Genomic DNA, 22,072 nt, shown 5'->3' with positions numbered 1-22,072 from the left:
TTCACGTTTGGTTCATCCCACAGCGCCAGTTCTGCTTACCAAAAATGGCCCACTTGGCACTTTGATCCGAAATCTCGTGGCTTCATAAATTTAAGCAAGCCAGAGATCTCACCCATTTAAAGTTTGAGAATAGGTTGAGATCGTTTCGATCCCAAGACCTCTAATCATTCGCTTTACCAGATGAGACTCAAAATTATAAATGCCAGCTATCCTGAGGGAAACTTCGGAGGGAACCAGCTACTAGATGGTTCGATTAGTCTTTCGCCCCTATACCCAGTTCAGACGATCGATTTGCACGTCAGAATCGCTACGGACCTCCATCAGGGTTTCCCCTGACTTCATCCTGACCAGGCATAGTTCACCATCTTTCGGGTCCCAACGTGTACGCTCTAGGTACGCCCTTTCTCAATGAGAATAGAACGTCCTGAGAATGCGGGATTACATCGTAACGTAACCCATCTTCTCTCAATTGTCTTAAGACAATCTATACTTTCATTACGCCTTTAGGTTTGGTTTATATAAATATATCCCAATGACTTGCGTACATGTTAGACTCCTTGGTCCGTGTTTCAAGACGGGTCCTGTAAGTACCCAAAGCAGTAGCATCGCTAACCGGTAAATAAGCCAGTTAAAGACATTATACAGCTAACAGCAGATTTTTCCCAGCGACGGCATTAGATCCGCACTACCAGAAGAAGATCATACTTGCGGTAAGTCTAACGCAAATAATTGCGGCTCAATACCATATGTATACTGTCAAACAGTTTATCAGGACACCAAAGGTCTTCAATATAATTAAATACTAAAGGCTACCAGTTGGACCATAAATAAACATCTAACAGGTTGCGACGTTCTACTAGGGGAGAAGTGCACGCCGACGAGTTTAGCAAAAATAATACAAGCAAGTATAATTTAGTGACCACAAGGGTTCTATTATCACATCATAGCTTGCATTAATATTAAAAACGCTGACGATGAATCTCTCCATTCGATCTTTTGGGTTTCACAGGTTTACCCCTGAACGGTTTCACGTACTCTTGAACTCTCTCTTCAAAGTTCTTTTCAACTTTCCCTCACGGTACTTGTTCGCTATCGGTCTCGTAACAATATTTAGCCTTAGATGGAGTTTACCACCCACTTAGAGCTGCACTCTCAAGCAACCCGACTCTAAGGAGAGAATCACCTGAAATAATTTCCAGTCACTACGGGCCTGGCACCCTCTATGGGTAAATGGCCCCATTCAAGATGGACTTGGACATGATAATGTATCTCAGGTGAATGATTCCTCCTAAACACTACATCTCCCAATGGCATAACCATAGGATTTAGTGCTGGGCTAATTCCTGTTCACTCGCCGTTACTAAGGAAATCCTTGTTAGTTTCTTTTCCTCCGCTTATTAATATGCTTAAATTCAGCGGGTAGTCTCACTTAATCTGAGGTCGTCAATTTGAAATAAAGAAACAATGAAAAAAAGTAACAACTGTTAACGGTCTATATAATTTTATAATTCGTAGACTCGAAAATCAGTTGTACTGTATTATAATGATAATTCACTGATTCAAGTAATTATAATAATTTCAAACGACATCATCTTGTTTATATTCAAATGCTAATGATGAACGTTCAATGTATATTTTATCGCTAGTACAAATTAATGTAAGCAGTTTTTATATAATAAACGACCCTCAGCCAAGTGTGGTCCGGGAATAGGATCCGTGGACCGCAATGTGCGTTCGAAGTGTCGATGTTCATGTGTCTGCAAGTCACAAGTTGACGCGCAATTAGCTGCGTTCTTCATCGATTTACGAGCCAAGTGATCCACCGTTCAGGATAATCATCTTTTTTAAGAAAATTTATTTTCTCTATTTTGCTTGTTACTTAACTTTTATACAGTGACAAAATGTCTTTTACATTAGAAACATATTATCCTATTCTAATGTAAAATTGCCATCTATACATCAGATGTATATGGCAACGAAACTTTGTAAATATAATTCAGTCATGGCATATATTCATTTAAAAACCTCATCTACACAATATGCACGAAACATTTAGAGTATAGACTAGTATAGGTTACCATGACTATTTGGTATATATAATCAAACACAAAGTTTCTTGAGATACTTATGGGTAAGTATTCCTTCAATTTACTATTTAAAATGCGTGCGTTAACACTTTTGAAAGTAATATTTATATGTATATATATTACAATTACAACATTTGTATTGTATATTATACGTTAATGATCCTTCCGCAGGTTCACCTACGGAAACCTTGTTACGACTTTTACTTCCTCTAAATAATCAAGTTTGGTCATCTTTCCAACAACATCGGCAATGCCGAAACATTGCCGCGCATCAGTCCGAAGACCTCACTAAATCATTCAATCGGTAGTAGCGACGGGCGGTGTGTACAAAGGGCAGGGACGTAATCAACACGAGCTTATGACTCGTGCTTACTGGGAATTCCTCGTTCATGGGGAATAATTGCAAGCCCCAATCCCTAGCACGAAAGAGGTTCAGCGGGTTACCCGGGCCTTTCGGCCAGGGAAGACACGTTGATTCTTTCAGTGTAGCGCGCGTGCGGCCCAGAACATCTAAGGGCATCACAGACCTGTTATTGCTCAATCTCGTGCGGCTAGAAGCCGCCTGTCCCTCTAAGAAGATATTTATTTACGTTGGTAGTAAAAATCACTTGATCCGAAAATCAAGTAAATCTTTCAAGATACCAAAAACGCCTATTTAGCAGGCTAGAGTCTCGTTCGTTATCGGAATTAACCAGACAAATCGCTCCACCAACTAAGAACGGCCATGCACCACCACCCACCGAATCAAGAAAGAGCTATCAATCTGTCAATCCTTCCGGTGTCCGGGCCTGGTGAGGTTTCCCGTGTTGAGTCAAATTAAGCCGCAGGCTCCACTCCTGGTGGTGCCCTTCCGTCAATTCCTTTAAGTTTCAGCTTTGCAACCATACTTCCCCCGGAACCCAAAAGCTTTGGTTTCCCGGAAGCTGCCCGCCGAGTCATCGGAGGAACATCGGCGGATCGCTAGCTGGCATCGTTTATGGTTAGAACTAGGGCGGTATCTGATCGCCTTCGAACCTCTAACTTTCGTTCTTGATTAATGAAAACATTTTTGGCAAATGCTTTCGCTTCTGTTCGTCTTGCGACGATCCAAGAATTTCACCTCTAACGTCGCAATACGAATGCCCCCATCTGTCCCTATTAATCATTACCTCGGTATTCCGAAAACCAACAAAATAGAACCGAGGTCCTATTCTATTATTCCATGCACACAGTATTCAGGCGAAATAAGCCTGCTTTAAGCACTCTAATTTGTTCAAAGTAAACGTACCGGCCTACCTCGACACTCAATTAAGAGCACCGCGATAGGATTAAATTGGACCGCCAAGTTTGACCTTAGCTAAATCCACCGGTAGGACGTTCCATAACATGTCAGTTAACACCGCGAGCGATGAACCAACAGTATGAAACACAGATTCAACTACGAGCTTTTTAACCGCAACAACTTTAATATACGCTATTGGAGCTGGAATTACCGCGGCTGCTGGCACCAGACTTGCCCTCCAATGGATCCTCATTAAAGGATTTAAAGTGTATTCATTCCGATTACGGGGCCTCAAATGAGTCCCGTATCGTTATTTTTCGTCACTACCTCCCCGTGCCGGGAGTGGGTAATTTGCGCGCCTGCTGCCTTCCTTGGATGTGGTAGCCGTGTCTCAGGCTCCCTCTCCGGAATCGAACCCTGATTCCCCGTTACCCGTTACAACCATGGTAGGCGCAGAACCTACCATCGACAGTTGATAAGGCAGACATTTGAAAGATTCGTCGTCGGTACTAGACCATACGATCAGCAGAAAGTTATTCAGAGTCACCAAAAGTAACGATGGACAAGCCACCGATTGGTTTTGATCTAATAAAAGCGTTCCTCCCATCTCTGGTCGGAACTCTGGTTTGCATGTATTAGCTCTAGAATTACCACAGTTATCCAAGTAAATGTGGGTACGATCTAAGGAACCATAACTGATTTAATGAGCCATTCGCGGTTTCACCTTAATACGGCATGTACTGAGACATGCATGGCTTAATCTTTGAGACAAGCATATGACTACTGGCAGGATCAACCAGGGAGCTTCGTTTATGTTTTATGTTGAATAAAACACTAGAATTACTCCTCTTTCACTTATACATAAATATTAGTCTCTATTATAGTACTAACAGTTGTAAAAGTGGTGCTGCTCAAAAGCATTTGCTTCTTACAACACTTTGAAATTTTAAATCAATGTTATTTATTCTTAAAATTGAATAATAACTTTTTATTTTCAACCATCCTCTCATTTTTGTAAATATTACTACTCTCGCTAGATATTTTTATCAAAGCGACTTGGTTTTTATACACGTAAACGTGATATTTTATTCTTGCTCGGAAACAAGTAAGTCAATACTCAGTTTCATACTTGTATACTTCTTTAAAGTTATACATAATATTATATAAACGCCGTAGCGATTTACCACATAAAGAGTCATTCAGTCATAGACATCGACCCGTGGTAATGTTACGTTAATAGTATATAACTTGCCGTAGTCAGTATCTGTCAGCTCTTACTCGAGCCGCTTCAACTGACTACTCTTTCATACTAGTACGAGCCGGCGTAAAAAAAAATTGTTATCGTGGGCTAACTGCTGGCCTCGTCAGGCGCGGCGGATACTACACTATCTCTCTGCATCTAAATTACCTGTTAATACTTCAAAAAATTTTCTATTTACATCACTAGCAGTTTATTACTAATTTATTTTTTTTAAATTAAATAAATAAATAATTTTTTTGTTTAACTATTTGACATTTTTAATTAAAAAGTCAACTACTTCTCAAATGAATTCTAATTATATTTATCAATATGTATTGTATTTTCTATATGTTTTATTAATATATAATCATTTTTACTATATTTACTTAAAAATAAAAAAAATAAAAATAACGTTTATTTAAAATTTCTTCATACTTATATTATGTACTCTTATATTGTTAAAAATTATTAAACTATATTAAATTTTTTTTTAGTTTCTATAGCTAAATATCCGAAAATGGATTAAAAATTATATAACTTTCTAATGAGTCATTTTCAACTTTTATATTAATTTTTTATTTATATATGTAATTATAATAAGTAAATATTTTTAATTTTACTTATGTTAAACATTGCTTTAATTGATAAAAAATTTTAATAGAATCGCATTAAAATTTATAGTGTTTTTATTATAAACCAACTGTTAATTTTTTTTTTTTTTTTTTTTCAAAACGGTCATAGCGTTAATTGAATTTTTTATTACTTTGTTTCAATCTCTTAATCTTACTTATTTATTTATTTTTTTTTTTCATTTAACGATATACATTAACTCAAAACATAAAATGACTTCAAATTCTTTTATTTAGTCTTTTTTGAATGAATTGAAATTCTAAACTAGTTTAAAATTCAAATTAATCGATTTTAAGTAATTAATATGTATTCATAGAAAAAAACATTTTTAGATTCATTTCAATAACATTTTTTATTTATAAGCTTTTATTTCTGTTGCTTTAATCTTTTAAATAATCATTTGTTTCATTTTTATAAAATTTCAAGTCAGATGAAATGACTTTTTTTTTTATTTTTTTTTTTTTTTAATAGTGGCTTTATTCAATTTTTTTTTTCGCAAAACAATAAAAAAACATTTGTATTAATTATTTGGATGAATGTATTTAGTCAAAAAAAATGATTTAATCGATATTTCTACATATACAATAGCTTGATAATTAATCAATTTGTTTTCTAACCATAATAATATAAATATAAGAACAATTTATATTATTATAATGAATCATTATAAATATTTATAAAAACTTAATTTTCACTCAATAATTATTAATAGTAAACTATCTCTCTGCATCTAAATTACATGTTGGTACTTGTATTATTTTTTCAACATAACATTCTTTATTTATTTATTTATATGTATATGCATATTATTATTATTATTATTATTATTATTATTATTATTATTATTATTATTATTATTATTATATATTTTTTTTTTAATATAATTTTATTGTTTTAATAAAAGTATTTAATTGTTTTTTTTTTTTTTATTTTTACTGAAACATAAAATAGTTTTAAAATATATATTTTAAATTTTAATCTATATAGTTTAATATATTATAATAATAATAAAAAATATTATCGGTTGTATAAAGTAACTAATTCTTATCATTTATATAGTATTATTATATTTACAAAACTTTAAATGACTTTGTAACCTACGATAGTACTTGAACTAGGCTTTGAGTGCAGTTAGCTATGGCAATTGCTTAATGCCCAATAAACCGAACTGAAATATTTTGTACGCTATTATCAATAAACTAATAATCTTTATACCAAATAAAATCTTTTGACTTTAATAAATTTTTAAATATATTCTTTTTCTTTTTTCAAATAAATTAAAATCCTTTTATGTACTAAAAATCTTTATTTAATCAAACTGATATATTTCAATTTTAATTATTATTGAAATGAGTACCACTTCAACATTACTTTATTCTCTTTTTTTCCCTAATTTTACTTATTTTCTAAGATAGATAATAGTATATTTTTTTAATCATTGATAGTATTTTTTCTTCTTCTTACACTTATCTTACATATTCACGAATAAATGACAAAATTCAACTGCTCTTAATAACCAAACTATATTTAGATACCAGTATTGTCAACTACTTCACACGGTATTCATTCTATAGTACTTTTAATGTTAAATTATTGTCAAATATGACATGTTGACTCAATATCGTATTGTAATTAATATTATTATTTTTATAAAATCAAAATACTAAATAATTGTAATGCGCATCACATTCGACTGTAATAAATTGAAAATTTTCTTAAAGCTGTATGCTATATTAAACACGGAGAAAAAAATATAGTAAATTTTACAAAAAAATATGAGAATAATTACTAAATTTAGATAGTAATCTTGAAACGCTTATGGTTTATATGAAAAATTCGTTAACAGATAAGTATATTTTACAAGTCGTTTAGTAATTTCTCAAACACTGATGTTGGAGAACTTACTATACTGTTTAGTACATTCTCTATGTCAGTTATAAATTGTTAAAAGCATAATTAGTAGTAACTGCAAGTCATTCAGTAATTTCTTATATATTGATTTTAGAGTACTTATTATATCGTATAGTAAAATTTATATGTGAAATATGAAGTATTGAAAATCTGATTATAAATAGTTACAACTCGTTGAGTATTTTCTCATATACTGGTTATGGAAAATCTACTATATTATTGTATATTAAAATATACGCATCAGATATGAAATATGAGAAACCCATTTAGTAATAGTTGCAACTCGTTTAGTATTTTCTCATATATTGATTATGGAAAATCTACTATATGGTATATTGAAATATACATGTAAAATATGAAATGTTGAAATTCTAAATAGTAATATTTGCAAGTACAGTTTTTAACACAATAACTTTTCATTTTGCTTAAAAATACTTACAGTACCTAACGTAAGCTTACAATGGATTAATAAATGATGTAATTTTTTATTATCGTCATTAAATAATTTATTAATTCTGTTTTTTTTTTATTAATTTAATAAATTAATAATTTTCTAAGTATACTTTGGAAACATCAATAATATAATTATGACTATCTTTTGGCTATATACATTTTTCCGTTACTTAATCGCGTTTAGAATGTCATGTATGCGTTTTTATTGCTGCCCAAGGTAGTTTTTCATAATTTACAAAGTACCCTTTTACTTCATATTATTTAGAAATTAAATGACCTATAATCATGGGTAAATTACGAACCAAAGAAAGCATTTCTGATGCGGACATAGTATAATTGAGATTTTTTAAGTGTACATCAGTTAATGTTGATGGCTTATTTTGTCTATCTCTATAATTGTAATCAAAACCGTCTTTAATAGAATTAAAAGAGTCTACAGAAAAATAGGATTTTCTTTATGAAATAGTTGAGTGTTTTTCCTAAGTCGTATTGACATACGCCTTCTAACAAATCATGCATGTAGTCCACTGTAATATTTTCGGTCATATGAAAATCTTTTAAGTCTTTAAAGAAACTTGCTCTCATAATCCCGGTTTTTTAAAAGTCATTCTTCAGTAAACCTTGTTCATAATTTATTTTATCTTATAACTTATAATTGGATTTATGAAAACATTTATTTACATCTTCGCGACTAATTGAACACAAACGACAATAAACTAAAGCTCTAAAACTTTCAACCAAGCCGAATACTTGGTGCAAGCCTAAATTATCGCCAGTTATAACAATCAATTTGAAGTGAATAGTTTGTAGTTTGTCATTAACGTGTACTGTTATATCTGTTGTTTCTAAATATTGCAATTCCTCTACAGCAGGCTTAAAAATATTCGGTTCATTCCTATCCATTGCATTAAATAAGACTAATAAAAAAGTGTAATTTCATTTAGATTGTAAGCTTGGAAGTAGACATGGAATTTTTAAATACAATGCACTAAATTTCTGAATGCCTTTGTGGCTACCAAGGGAGTTATAGCTCTCATATTCGTCGAAGAATAGTATTAAAGGTAATATCAGCTTATCGTTCATTGTTTTTATTTTTTCTTTCCACAATGGACTTTGAAAAATATTAAATATAATAGTGCCATCACATTCACTCAGAAAATTAACATATGACATAACATTATTGTAAAAATCATAATTACTAAATAATTTAGTAAATACTGAACGAATTGGAATATACTCAGCTGTAGTTAGAACTTTTTTTATAGCCATCTTGTTATCATTTTTAGGTAGATATTTCTAAAATCTAACTATTGTATTTGTCCTCATGGTCGATTTTTCAAGGAATTTTGTCACAACCTATCATAATTAGTTGAGTAGGGTTCGAAAATACCATTCGTTAAAAAATTTATATATATATATATATATATATATATATATATATATATATATATATATATATATATATATCTATATATATATACATGGGATATAACGCAGTTTTGAAGACACGATTACGCCTACAATTCTTATCAAATCTTAATGAAATTTTTCACACTTATTCTATGGGCGATTATCACGGTTAAGTTCGAAAATGGGCTAAATCGGTTGATTAGTTTAGAAGTTATGGCTTTTTGAAATTTCCACGATTTTTCGAAAAAATCAGTTTTTATCCACTTTCAAGTTTCTATAATTTTAAAACTAATACTCATGGACAATTTCTGTAAAAAGTATCTGAAAGCTTGTTTAATAAGCTTCAATTTAGGACCTTTAACTTTATATTTCGACCATTTCTTCCCATAATTTGATGGACTTGAAAATTTTAATGGAATCAAAAAATGTTGAAAATATGGTTTTCATTCCACATAACTTATGAATTCCCAATTATAATCCAGTTTCGTCAGTTGTATCTTATTGTGCAAAAAATAGCCTGTAAATTTCACAGCTATTTTATATTTTAAAAGTATTTCTTTTATTATTTATAATGTATCAAATGTACCTTACTCCCTATAATTATCACTGTTTTTGTCTTTATGATAGAATCTAAAGTTCTTATCGGTTGTTAATGAAATTTTTTGAACTTATTCTATAGGCGATTATCTTGACCAAATTTGAAGATGAACTAAATCGATTAATTAGTTTTGAAGTAATGGCTGTTTGAAATTTTCACGATTTTTCGAAAAAATCAGTTTTTATTATCTGTTGAAGCTTATATAACATTAAAACTAAAACTGATAGACAATCTATTAAAAAGTATCTTAAAGCTTGTTTAGTTAGCTTTAATTTTTGACCTTAAACTTTAGGTTTTGACCAATTCTTCCAATAATTTGATAGCCTTGAAAATTCTAATGGAATCAAAAAATGTAGAAAATATGGTGTTCATTCCACATAACTTATGCATTTCCCATTAGAATACAATTTTGTCAGTTGTATTTTATTGTGTACAAAATAACCTGTAAATTTCACAGCTAATTTATATTTTATTTGTATTTCTTTCATTATTTATGACGTTTCAATCGTACCTGTACGTCCTATAATTATACCTGGTCTTGCTATCGTAATAGCGATTACGATTACGATCTCATACTAATTAAATTATCTATACTTTGTTGACGTGAAGGTTAGTTTGATAGATTACCTATATAATGTTATGTCAAATTAACTATCTGAAGTTCTATATTATATTTGATACTGTATTAGTTATCAAAACACAAAATACTTGAAAAAACATATTCAAAGATAGTCATCATTAAAATGTTTAAAAATTAAAAATTAATATTCTTAAATTGAAAAATAAAAAAATTTGAGAACGAAAAATTTAAAGCAGAAGTTAAACAATTGGGTTTTTTTTAAATCATTCAATAATGATTTCATAGTTATAGAAAGATCAGTTTCACGTTTATCTATATCGTACCCTAATTTTTTAATTTATAACCAAGAATATAATGAAGACGCTGGATACTCGCAGTCAACTGTCTCAAATATCTTAAATGTAAGATCTATTGCTGCAACTGGGTTTTTTGTGTGATATTTCATATCGTCAATAACAACATAAGCATCCACAATATTCGATAATGTTCCAATAAAAATTGGCAATGGTTGGAGAGGTCATTTGAGCTCTAAGAGTTTTGCTTTTTTCACACGGATATCTTTCTCGATATTCCCAACAGTCTAAAATATATTAGTTTAATTTGAATAAAATTGATTAATATTTATTAAGTAGCAATGAATCGTGTTAAACTTACTGCAGACATTATAAAAAATTATTCACGATTTTCGAAAAGTGTTGTTCAACGTTTTGTCACTTTTCGCTTACGCTTTGCACCAACTTTTTCAATTTGTTGTTCTTCAGGGATTCCAACGTAGGGTTGACCAATTAAATAAGGCAGTAAATGTAAGATAATTACATCTTGGCTATCTATTAAGTCGAGTTAAAATTATTTTTTGATTGCTAGATAATAACACATACAAAAAATAGAAATTAGAATATTTTACCGTACCAGAATCAGAAACGTTGATAAGTTTTTTCAGATCTAAATCATCTACATCTTTAATACTGTTCAATTTCTGATAGAACTTTAGTTGTCAAACTTTTCAATTCTTGACTACTTATACTGCTTGTAAAAGCCTCGGATTATAGATATTAAACTAGTTAAGTTGTTATTTATTGTCAAACTAATTTTGTTATACTTATATGTAACAATATAAGAAATTGAATCTTTAATTATTGAATTTTTAATTATATACCCTACTAAATAACTTATAAATATTGTTCGCTTAAATTTATTTTTAATTTTAAGTTTACTTAATGATACTAAAGTATATTGTACTGAAGAAAATATCATATTAACGGTAAGAAATCATTTTTACTCTTCATTGAAAATATTAAATGAAAAAAGAAAAAGTTCGCTATAAATTATTTAACTATTTTATAGTATTTTTTAAATTTATCTAAATCTTGTACATAATTTTGAATTATTTATTTACACCACATATTAATTTTCACATTTATACTCTTATACCCTTTAATATTTTGAATTTTTTATTCATCTGCCGCAATCAAGGTCGATTTTTACATTTAAACTCTACTACAGTCGGTAAATAATAATTAATTCTGATACACAGTATCTGTGCAAAACATAACTGTGTAAACGATCTCTGTATAATTTTGATATGTGTAAACGGTTTCTGTGTTATATTGCATCTGTGCAATCGGTTTATGTGCAATAGAAGCTGTCCGTCAACTTCAGGCTTTTCCATTTTTGACGACAATTTGTATACAACTTGCTGTACAATATGACGTAAATTTACTACCTGAATTAGAATGCAAATTCACTTCAAAAGTTGACTAGAAAAAATTTTTCCTCAATTTTCAGGCAAAGTTTTACATCAATTTATTGTTGATTTGACTTGAAAAATTGTAAAGTATTTTTTTTTACCCTCAAATTGTAGACATATTCATGGATAAATTTGTTTACCTTCTGAAATGGTAAGAATGAACATTACTGACTTTTTTTTCTAGTATAAAAAGTTACCTCTATCCTGATAGTCAAGTTGGCCGCAACTTGTCGACAACCTACTGCCGCAACCTGTCATCAAGTTGGCCGCAAAAATTGGCATTTCCATAAGTTGACGGCAACTTTTCGAGAAACTTGTCGCTAACAGCTCGTGCAACTGTTGCCGACAACTTGACTACAAGTTGCTCAGAAACTTGGTGATAGGTTGCGACAGTCGATTGTCGCCAAGTTTCTGGGCAACTTGAAGCCAACTTGTGGTCAACAGTTACACAACTGAAAGTTGCGACAACTTGTCGTCAAGTTGGTCGCAACTCATGTACACTAACTTTCTGATCAGAAACTCTGGCTATCAGGGTAAAGTGAGCAAAAATTAACTGTAAATTTTTCTTTCCAACTTTTGCTGTCAAATTGTTTGCATATTTGGGCAGTAAATTGCAGGCAATTTCAATGTCAAATTACTGTCAATTTCAAGCTAAAACGCTATTAGGGGATGTATTTTCCCTTATAGCCACATTCTAAATATAATTGCTTAGCAAATTCTGCAGTTAAACATTTACGGCTAACTTAATGACAAGTTTCTGGCAAGCCTTGGCTGGATAATATTTGCGCGCAAGTTGATGCAAATCTACTGCCGTCACTTGAATGTAATTTGACAGAACAACACTTGCCATCAATTTGAAGTGAAACTTTCAATTAACTTAACGTTATTGTCTGACAGTAACACTTGTAGTCAAATTGAATTCAAGTTACAGACAATTTGCTGTCAACTTAAAAGTAACTGTTTGTTCTCCAACACTTTAAGTCGGCTTCAGAATACGGCAGTAGCTTGAAGTTAACTTGTAATTAAGGATGTATTTTTTTTTTAATAATTTCAAGGCATTTTGCGCCATCTATTAGTAAAATTCGAACTTCTTCACCGTTCTCTCAAGATGATAAACCAGCTTTCATTCAGGATCTCGGTTCTTTAGGTTAATGGACTCTTACCAAAATATAAACATAATTTTTTTCACTTACCTCTTGCATTCAATGAAAAAAAATAAGTAAAAAAGTTTAAAAATTTAAAATGAGCAGTTCAAAAAATCGTGATTATAATAATAAATATTGTGATAAAAGAAAACGCTATCCCAGTGATACAGATCAACAGTCAAGTTATACAGAAAAAAAACGTCATAAAAATAATAAACACGACAATAAACCAGAGAAATTACAAACTAAAGAAGAATATATCAAAATACCATCAGATAACGAAGATGATATTTTTTCATTCATTAAATGCAAGCATGAATTAAATAAAGTATTTGTTGCTCACAATCAATTGGTACAAGACATTGAAGATTTTTGGAGTTTCGTTAAAAAGTACGAGGCGATTGAAAACAAATTAGGAAAAAATAAGAGCAAAGATCTAGTAAATACAGATTTGAATTCACTTGGTGTACCTACACACTATCATAAAAGTCACTGTATTAACATTAAAGTAAATATTAAATTTGATGAATTATTTGCACGAGTACCACAAGTAAAAGAACTAAATAACAATCGTTTACTTAAATTTAAAGATATTATATTATTGTATTTAAATTTCAAACAAAAAGAAAAATTTACAAAGTTAAAAAAATTACGAGAAAATCAAGAAAATTTACCAGTAGCTAAATATAAAGATGAAATAATAAATGCTGTCAAAGAAGAAAGAGTTGTCATAATTGCTGGTGATACTGGATGCGGTAAATCAACTCAAGTACCACAATATTTATATTTATCTGGTTTTAATAATATTGCATGTACACAACCACGACGAATCGCATGTATATCACTAGCGAAACGTGTCGCTTTTGAAACATTGACGGAAAATTTAAATGACGTTGGTTATCAAATACGTTTTGAAAAACAAAAAAATAAAAATACTAAAATTCTATTCATTACTGAAGGTTTATTACTGCGTCAAGTTTCTGAAGAAACTGGATTGACCCAATATGATGTTGTGGTACTTGACGAAGTTCATGAGCGTCATTTACATGGTGATTTTTTATTAGGAATTATGAAATGTTTAATTTATCAACGTACTGATTTAAAATTAGTATTAATGTCAGCAACTATAAATATTGAATTATTTAGTAATTATTTTTCTAAAGAAGACGTTAGAGTTATTCAAGTACCAGGAAGACTTTATTCAATTAAATTATTATACCGACCAATTGGCATTGAGGATATTAAATCTAAACGTGAACGATTTAATCCAAGTCCTTATGTTCAAATAATGCAGATGATTGATGAAAAATATCCAAGTAAGTTTTTATTGTTTATATTTTTATTAATAATAATAACAATATCAATAAGTTGTTGAGAATGGCCGTTGTCATATTAATTAGAAACTGGGATTTGCAACAACTCGAAAAATTCACCACAACAGACCAAACCCTCGCAGATTTGAATCACGGTGGAAACACGGTGGGTTTGTTCCATTTTACCACTGTGATTACGCGGTGTATCCACCGTGATTCCACGGTGTTTCCACTGTGATTGCACGGTGTGTCCACCGTGATTCCACGGTGGCTGTGTGCCATTTCACCACCGTGGTTCCACGGTGTATCCACCGCGTAATCACAGTGGAAACACCGTGTATACACGGTGGTAAAGCCACCGTGGAATCACGGTGGATACACCGCGTAATCACAGTGAATACACTGTGTATACTCGGTGGTCAAATGGAACAAACCAACCGTGGTTACACGGTGGATCCACGGTGTTTACACTTCCAAGGTGTTTCCACCGTGATTCAAATCTGCGAGGGAATATTGTGCTTTTCGATAAAACCACGTGTGACATTTTTTTCATTGAGTTAGCAGCGCCTGTTGAGTATAACATTACAGTTAAAGAAGAGCACAAGCAACAGATATATCAGAATCTCTTGTTTGAAATTGCATGGATAAAAATGGAATTAAAATATCTACGAACTTTTATTATACTGTCGATGAAACTTGAAACAGGAAGTTGAGTTGTCAAAAAATTATTATGCTTTAGTACAAAAAATATTATACATTAAAACTTACTGATAAATTCTAATGAAAACTATTTGTCTAATATAGAGATTATAGTAACGAAAAAAAATTTTTAGAGGCCCACAATAGTGATTATACAGTCGAGTCGCGTTATAAACCCGTTTACAGGGGCGTAGGTGAATGTAATTCTAAGAATCCCTGTACCCCTACTTCTAATCAGCATAGCAGTCAAACGCCGTAACTCACATTTCCCCTACTTTACAAGCGTGTGAGTGTGTACATGATTATTTTCGTAGTCATAGAGGGGGGATGTCTTCAATAGAAATTCAAGTCGACGGACTCATAACGCGACTTGATTGTAGTACAGCATAATCATTTTTTGGTGAATCAACTTCCTGTTTCAAGTTTGGTCGACAGCATAATACACGGAAAAAACGAATTTCGTTCTGATAACAAAAGACGGGATAACGAAAGATTTTGTTATAATGACAAACATGATTAGCTTACGGTAACAAATGAATTTGTGTCGTAATTAAAAAGTCGATTTGTTATGAGAACACATGATGTTTATTATAATAATATCGTCGTATTTTAACCCTTTAGAGTCAGAGGATCTCGAAACGTCTCCGTGTGAGACTAGTGGGGAGAGCGCGAATCGTAGCGTCCCGTGAGCATGTATGAGTGACATGTGAGAGTAGTAGTGTGCCTGTGAGTACCCTTCCACTCGTTTGAATCTCGCGCTGCGTTCATCGACAGAACCGTAGTTAGTATTGTTGACGTGAGGAAATAGTCTCCAAAATTAAGGCTAGAAAAATGTAAAAAATTTTATACATTGCTATGTAATTTCAATATTACTTAACTATATTTATAATGAAACCAAATGTTGTTCTTACTTTGAATTTAAGTCCTTTGATATTTATTATTTAATAAATTAAAAATAAAAAATAAAATAATTTTCAATTCCCGCTTAGGTGAAATTTTTTCTCTTATAATACGGCCCTGATACATTTGCTTCGCGCTCTTTCTAATTCTATCGGGCTCCGCCAGACCGAAGAGTAGGGTTTCAAGGTCAGACTCTAAAGGGTTAAAGCCGGCATTTGCTACCGTAAGTAATCTTAGCTTATAACTACAAAAATTTTTGTTAATGCTACAAATTCATTCTGTTACTTTAACAAATCAGTTTTTTTATTGGAACACGACAGTTTTGTTATAGTTACAAACCATTGCTTGGTCCAACGAAGAATTTGCTAGCATTACAAAAACATTGTAATTCCAACGAATGCTTCGTTATCCGTATATTAAGGCAGAATTTTGTTACCGTAAGTTATCTTATCTTGTGGTCACAAAAAATTTTTTTCCGTGTATAAATTCGTACATTTTGTACCTCCATTTTTCTCCGTGTGGCAAACTTTACCCCGGCTACCGTGTCAGGCTTGTCGTCCTCATTGTCGGTGTCCTTGGAGGGATGAAAGTCTTTTGTATCTGCATTAGCGAGAATACCAACTTGTTTATCGCAAGTTGAGTTTCTGGCATCGCGGATGCAGAAGACTTATCCTCGGATCCCTCCATCTACTTGGGCAACGGAACTTAACTATCTTGTTGATAAAGCATCGTAGCAGTAACGGATGACCCCCTGCTCCCCTAAGCATTTAAATAATCAAAAAAATAATAATAATAATCATAATAATAATAAATTATCAATAATTAAAATTAATTTTTTTTTTTTAGCTTCTGAAAAAGGAGATTTGTTAATTTTTCTCAGTGGTATGAGTGAAATAACAACAGTCGTTGATGCTGCCAAAGAATACAGTAAAAAAAAAAATAATTGGATTATTTTACCACTACACAGCAGTCTATCACTTGCTGAGCAAGATAAAGTATTTGATTACCCTCCAGAAGGTGTACGTAAATGTATAGTATCAACAAATATTGCCGAGACATCGATCACAATTGACGGTATTAGATTTGTTGCCGACAGTGGTAAAGTTAAAGAAATGAGTTATGATCCAAACTGTAAAATGCAACGACTCAAAGAATTTTGGATAAGTAAAGCAAGTGCTGAACAACGTAAAGGTCGTGCTGGTAGAACTGGTCCAGGTGTTTGTTACAGAATTTATTCCGAAGAAGAATATACGGCATTGGAAAAATATTCAACACCAGAAATTCAAAGGGTACCGCTTGATTCTTTATTATTACAAATGATAGCTATGGGTCTACCAGATGCAAGAAAATTTCCATTTATTGAACCTCCACCTTCACAAAGTATTGAAAATTCAATTTTGTCATTAAAAGAACATGGCGCTCTTATGGAAAATGAAAAACTAACTTGTATTGGTAGGACGTTATCTAAACTTCCGGTTGATATTACAATAGGTAAAATGTTAATAATGGGATCAATATTCGATCAAGTTGAACCTGTATTGTCACTTGCCGCAGCACTAAGTACACAAAATCCATTTACCAATCGCGCTTATAAAGATAATGAATGTGAAACGTCAAGAAAAAAATTAGAATCAGATCATGGTGATCCTATTACGCTACTTAATACATTCCGCGAATGGTTGGAAATAAAACAGGAAAGTAGTCATGAGTCACGAGATAGAAATAATAGTAGTAATAGTCGTAAATGGTGTAAAAGAAGAGGCCTTGAAGAGCAAAGATTTTATGAAATGATTAAATTACGTTCTCAATTTAAAGATTTATTGAGTGATTGTAATTTATTAAAAAATATAAATGAATTTAAATCATCAATGTCTAGTACAGAAAGAACAATGCGACATAGAGAAATTAAAATTTTAAAGTCATTAAAAAAAACTTATAAAGAAACAGCACCGAGAAAACGCAAACAACTTAAAGTTGATAAATTTGATTTACAATATGAAGATAATGACGATAATGATAATGATGATAATGGTATCGATATCAAAGATGTTGAATTTCGTATGAAAAATGATTATTCGCAAGTTAAAAATTTATTAAATGCCAGTACGGCTTGTAGTTATAAAGATTTGACGATATTGAAATTAATTTTATGCTGTGGTTTGTATCCACAGTTTGCAATTGCTGATGAATTCAATTATTGTAAGTCAATTAATGAACAATTATTTCATACAAAAGCTAAACCGTTTGTTGCTCTTCATCCGATGAGTTTTTTTGGTAATCATCCACAATTATTGCAACTAGAAGAACCAGATATTGTGAATATACCGGGTTTCAAATCAAAATTACCATTGAGTTCAAAGCATCAATTACTTACTTATGTATCATTATTAGAAACAACAAAACCTTATCTTGTAAATACACTGAGAATGCCAGCAGCTCAAACTTTATTACTTTTTTCTCAAGAAATAGATACAAATTCAATTTTTTCAATAATTATTTGCGATTGCTGGCTATTACTTGAATTTCCAACTCCAGATAGTGGACAAAATTTGCTGATAAGAGCCACGAAAATTAGACAAAAATGGGATTATCTTTTAGCAAAAAAATTAGAAAAATCATCTGCAATTACAACGACTGGAGATAACGAAGAAATGGAAAATGATACACATAAAATTGAAATTGAATTGTCACGTGAAATAATTGAATTTATGCACACAACTGTTCCGTATACGATTAAAAGATTATTAGTTGCTGATTTGAAGACACTTTATGTTGGTGAGGGTGAAAATGATAAAATAGTTGAACCTAATCCATTTCAAGATGATTTTCCATGTGTTTTAAATCCGTCTAAAGGTGGAGTTAAACTGACAAATAATATTACGTATAATTGTCTTATGGAAAATGAATGGAGTGATAAATTAGCTGTCGAAATGCTGGAGATGCCTTGGAAGTGTCCTGATTGTGAGATGGAAATAATTTTATCGAGTATTGAAAAATTACAACATCAAAAATTATGTAAGCAATCAAATAATAGTGAGAAAATAATCGATAGCAAAACATCGACGGTTGTTAAAAAACACAATAGCAAAGCTTACGACTGTCCTGATTGTAAAAAAATTTTATATCTTACACCTATCGAAATATTAAAACATAAAAAAAAACACAGTAATGTAAATAAATAAGATATGTATGTACTTTGCGTTGCAGGTGTCTAGGAACAAATTTCAAATTTTATAGGCTAAAATTTATTTAACAAATTTCGTTTAAGGCCATTCTCAAACAGTGCCCCCCACTTTTTTAAAATATTCGATGACTTTCAATTGTAATGACTGTATTAAAATTTGGATAATTAATTTTAAAAAAGTTCAAGCATTAATTGAAAAAATGGCAACGCAGTTACAATTTCACCGAGATATAGATTTAGAAAAAAAATTATTTACAATTGATATCAATTAGGAGTTAAACGAAATTTAGAAAATAAATTTTAGTAAAATCTTCATGTCAACATTATAATTCAAAACGTCAAATTTTTTAGGCTAAAATTCATTTACTAAATTTTGTTCAACTCCTAATTGATAACTGTGAATAATTTTTTTAAAAATCGATATCCCGGCGAAACTGTAACTGCGTTGTCCTTTTTTTAATGATTGCTTTAATTTTTTTATTAAAATTTTAATACTGTTATGACAGTTCAAGGTCATTGAATATTTAAAGAAAGTGGGGGGGCACTGTCTGAAAATGCCCTTAAGAATAATGAATATTTATATGTCCTTATGGCTTCCAATATCTATTTCGGAAAATCATAAGGGCATTCTTAGACAGTGTCTTTCACTTTTTAAAAAATTCAATGACAACCGTCACAACTGTATTAAAATTTTATTGATTAGTTAAAGAGAAGTTACAGCATTAATTGAAAACAGGACAATGTAGTTACAATTTCGTCAGGATATAGATAAAAAGAAAAAAAAATTACTTCCAATTGTTATTCATTAAGAGTTAAACAAAATTCAGTAATTCCCCAGCGGCACAAAAAAAAATTGTTGAGTTGTTGTTGAATTTAAGTTGACAATTGGTTAACTTAAATTCATGATAAAAAATTGTCGTTTTAAATTTAACATACAGTCAACAATTTTTTTTTGTGCCGCTTGGGTTAAATTTTAGCCTACAAAATTTAAAAATTATAATTATAATTGACATGAAGATTTTACTAAATTTTATTTGCGGCTGTTCAAGGTCATTGAAAATTTTTTGAAAATGGGGGAGGGGGGTATTGTCTGAAAATACCCATGAGGACATAAAAAAACATTCTTAATAAATAAAATTGATATTTTTTCATTTTTAAGTGAAAAATAAATAGATTAAAAAAGAAAATTGTATACTCCCTTTTACTTTTATAGCATCTTTTGCTAGTATACGCTCTTATCACACCTGTAACTTTACATATATTATAATATAATAAATTAATGAATTTGTAAATAAATAATGTAAGTTATAATTTATAATAATATATTTATTACAAATATACAAATATATAAATTTCAAGTCCATGGTAAAAAATTTGAATACATAAAAGTTCCTATCGTTGTGTATCCTAAAAAATAAATTAATATAAGTTTATCACGTTTTGAGTATCGTTTTTGTGCCATAAAAAAAACTTTCCACCGTGAAAATGCATTTGTTGAATTTTCATAAAAATCTTTATCGTTATTTTTAATTCTATGTGACATTAAATTTGCACAAAACCAATACATCAATGGACTAGCTGATCCTAATAATCTAGTGCTTACTTGTATATGAACAAATAAAATGCAAAATATCGTCAAAAATAGTCCATGAATAATAAATGGAAACATTTGTAATGGATAACGTTTTTTTATCGTCACTTTTTCATAATTATCTACATCTAAAAATTTTAATTTATGTATCTGTTTTTTATTTTCACGATAATATTCAATGATGCATCGAATCATGATATAAAAAATGGGCAGCGCCAAACAAAAATTAGGTATCTGTTTTATTTGATAATATTTAAATAAACCAACATTCCAATATTTTTGCTGGACATACGAGTAAGCTATAGGTACTGTTTTACTACACCAAGGTGACTTATTTTTACCCGGCATTACTAAATTATTTATTAAACCATAATTATTAACATGAGCAGGTACATATTGTGTTGCATTAACTCTTTCAGTGCAAAATAATATGTAATTATATATTTGTAACAAAACAAATGGCACTAATGACAATAAAATAGTATTAAATATCCAAAGTAAAGTAGAAAAAAAATTTAGTAATTCAATAAGTAGACCAGACTGCATTGACGGTCTACGATATTCGGATATTATTTTAGGTAAACTTGTGTTAAATAATTCTTTTATCCAATAATACAATGGATATCCAATATTAATAATTCCATTCGATCTTACAATAACGGAAAGACCGATAGGTAAACAGACAAATCTATTATTATTAATAGAAGCGATCATACTATAAAATGTTAAGTAAGCAAACATTGATTCTGAATATGCAGATGTGAAAAAAATACTCGCTGGATTAATACAATATAATATTGATGCCTTGTACGCTGTCACTTTATTACCAAGTACTTTTTTACTTAAATCATAAAATATTATTGATGATTTAATAAAACAAACTAAATTAATTAATACTGCGGCTATTAAAATAACGCTATTGTCATTAAATACAAATAATAATTTTTTTAATAGTCTAGCTACGCATCTAACAGATATTGGATATAACGGAAAAAATGCTAAGGTATTTTCATATGTGTAACCATATCTTGCGATATGGATAAAATATTGTCCATCCCATCTAGTCAAACCGCCAAATAATATTGTTATCAATTTATCATATATTGTTATACCATCGTTTGGATTTATTGGACTAGTAAATGCATCTGCATCATGATCTGGGCATAGTAAATTAAATACTAATTGCAATAATATCAATACTAAACGACTTACTATTGAAAACCATAAAACTTTTTTTCTAGGATCATACATCTTATATAGTTATATTTAATGTAATATCTAATCACGTTTAAATTAGTCACGTTTATGTGATATATATTTTTT

At 30.6% G+C, this 22,072-nt stretch overlaps 2 protein-coding genes and 3 non-coding genes across 5 annotated transcripts in view; 1 reads left to right on the top strand and 4 right to left on the bottom strand.

Annotated features, from left to right (window-relative positions):
• The window catches only part of LOC130678362 (large subunit ribosomal RNA), a 3,917-nt gene extending 2,474 nt beyond the window's left edge, over positions 1-1,443 (bottom strand). Inside the window, exon 1 of the ribosomal RNA XR_008991809.1 lies at positions 1-1,443. This exon is cut by the window's left edge and continues 2,474 nt beyond it. This is a non-coding gene — a ribosomal RNA (large subunit ribosomal RNA).
• Positions 1,444-1,680: 237 nt separating this feature from the next.
• On the bottom strand, positions 1,681-1,834 carry LOC130678341 (5.8S ribosomal RNA). Its single transcript, XR_008991790.1, has one exon. It is a non-coding gene; the product is annotated as a 5.8S ribosomal RNA (ribosomal RNA).
• A 407-nt stretch (positions 1,835-2,241) lies between these two features.
• On the bottom strand, positions 2,242-4,151 carry LOC130678358 (small subunit ribosomal RNA). The gene has a single exon (XR_008991805.1). It is a non-coding gene; the product is annotated as a small subunit ribosomal RNA (ribosomal RNA).
• An 8,888-nt stretch (positions 4,152-13,039) lies between these two features.
• LOC130678246 (probable ATP-dependent RNA helicase DHX34) lies at positions 13,040-20,523 on the top strand. The gene is made up of 2 exons (XM_057485354.1): positions 13,040-14,378; positions 16,821-20,523. The coding sequence occupies exons 1-2, from the start codon at positions 13,160-13,162 to the stop codon at positions 19,154-19,156; spliced, it is 3,555 nt and encodes a 1,184-aa protein (XP_057341337.1). The 5' UTR covers positions 13,040-13,159; the 3' UTR covers positions 19,157-20,523.
• On the bottom strand, positions 20,494-22,000 carry LOC130678250 (GPI mannosyltransferase 2). Its single transcript, XM_057485360.1, has one exon. The coding sequence runs from the start codon at positions 21,998-22,000 to the stop codon at positions 20,513-20,515; it is 1,488 nt and encodes a 495-aa protein (XP_057341343.1). The 3' UTR covers positions 20,494-20,512.
• Between the last annotated feature and the right edge of the window lie 72 nt (positions 22,001-22,072).

The sequence above is a fragment of the Microplitis mediator genome, chromosome 1, assembly GCF_029852145.1.
Source record: "Microplitis mediator isolate UGA2020A chromosome 1, iyMicMedi2.1, whole genome shotgun sequence".
NCBI classification, from domain to species: domain Eukaryota; kingdom Metazoa; phylum Arthropoda; class Insecta; order Hymenoptera; family Braconidae; genus Microplitis; species Microplitis mediator.
Note: the sequence above shows the minus strand (reverse complement) of the source record. Positions and strands in the feature narration are given on the sequence as shown.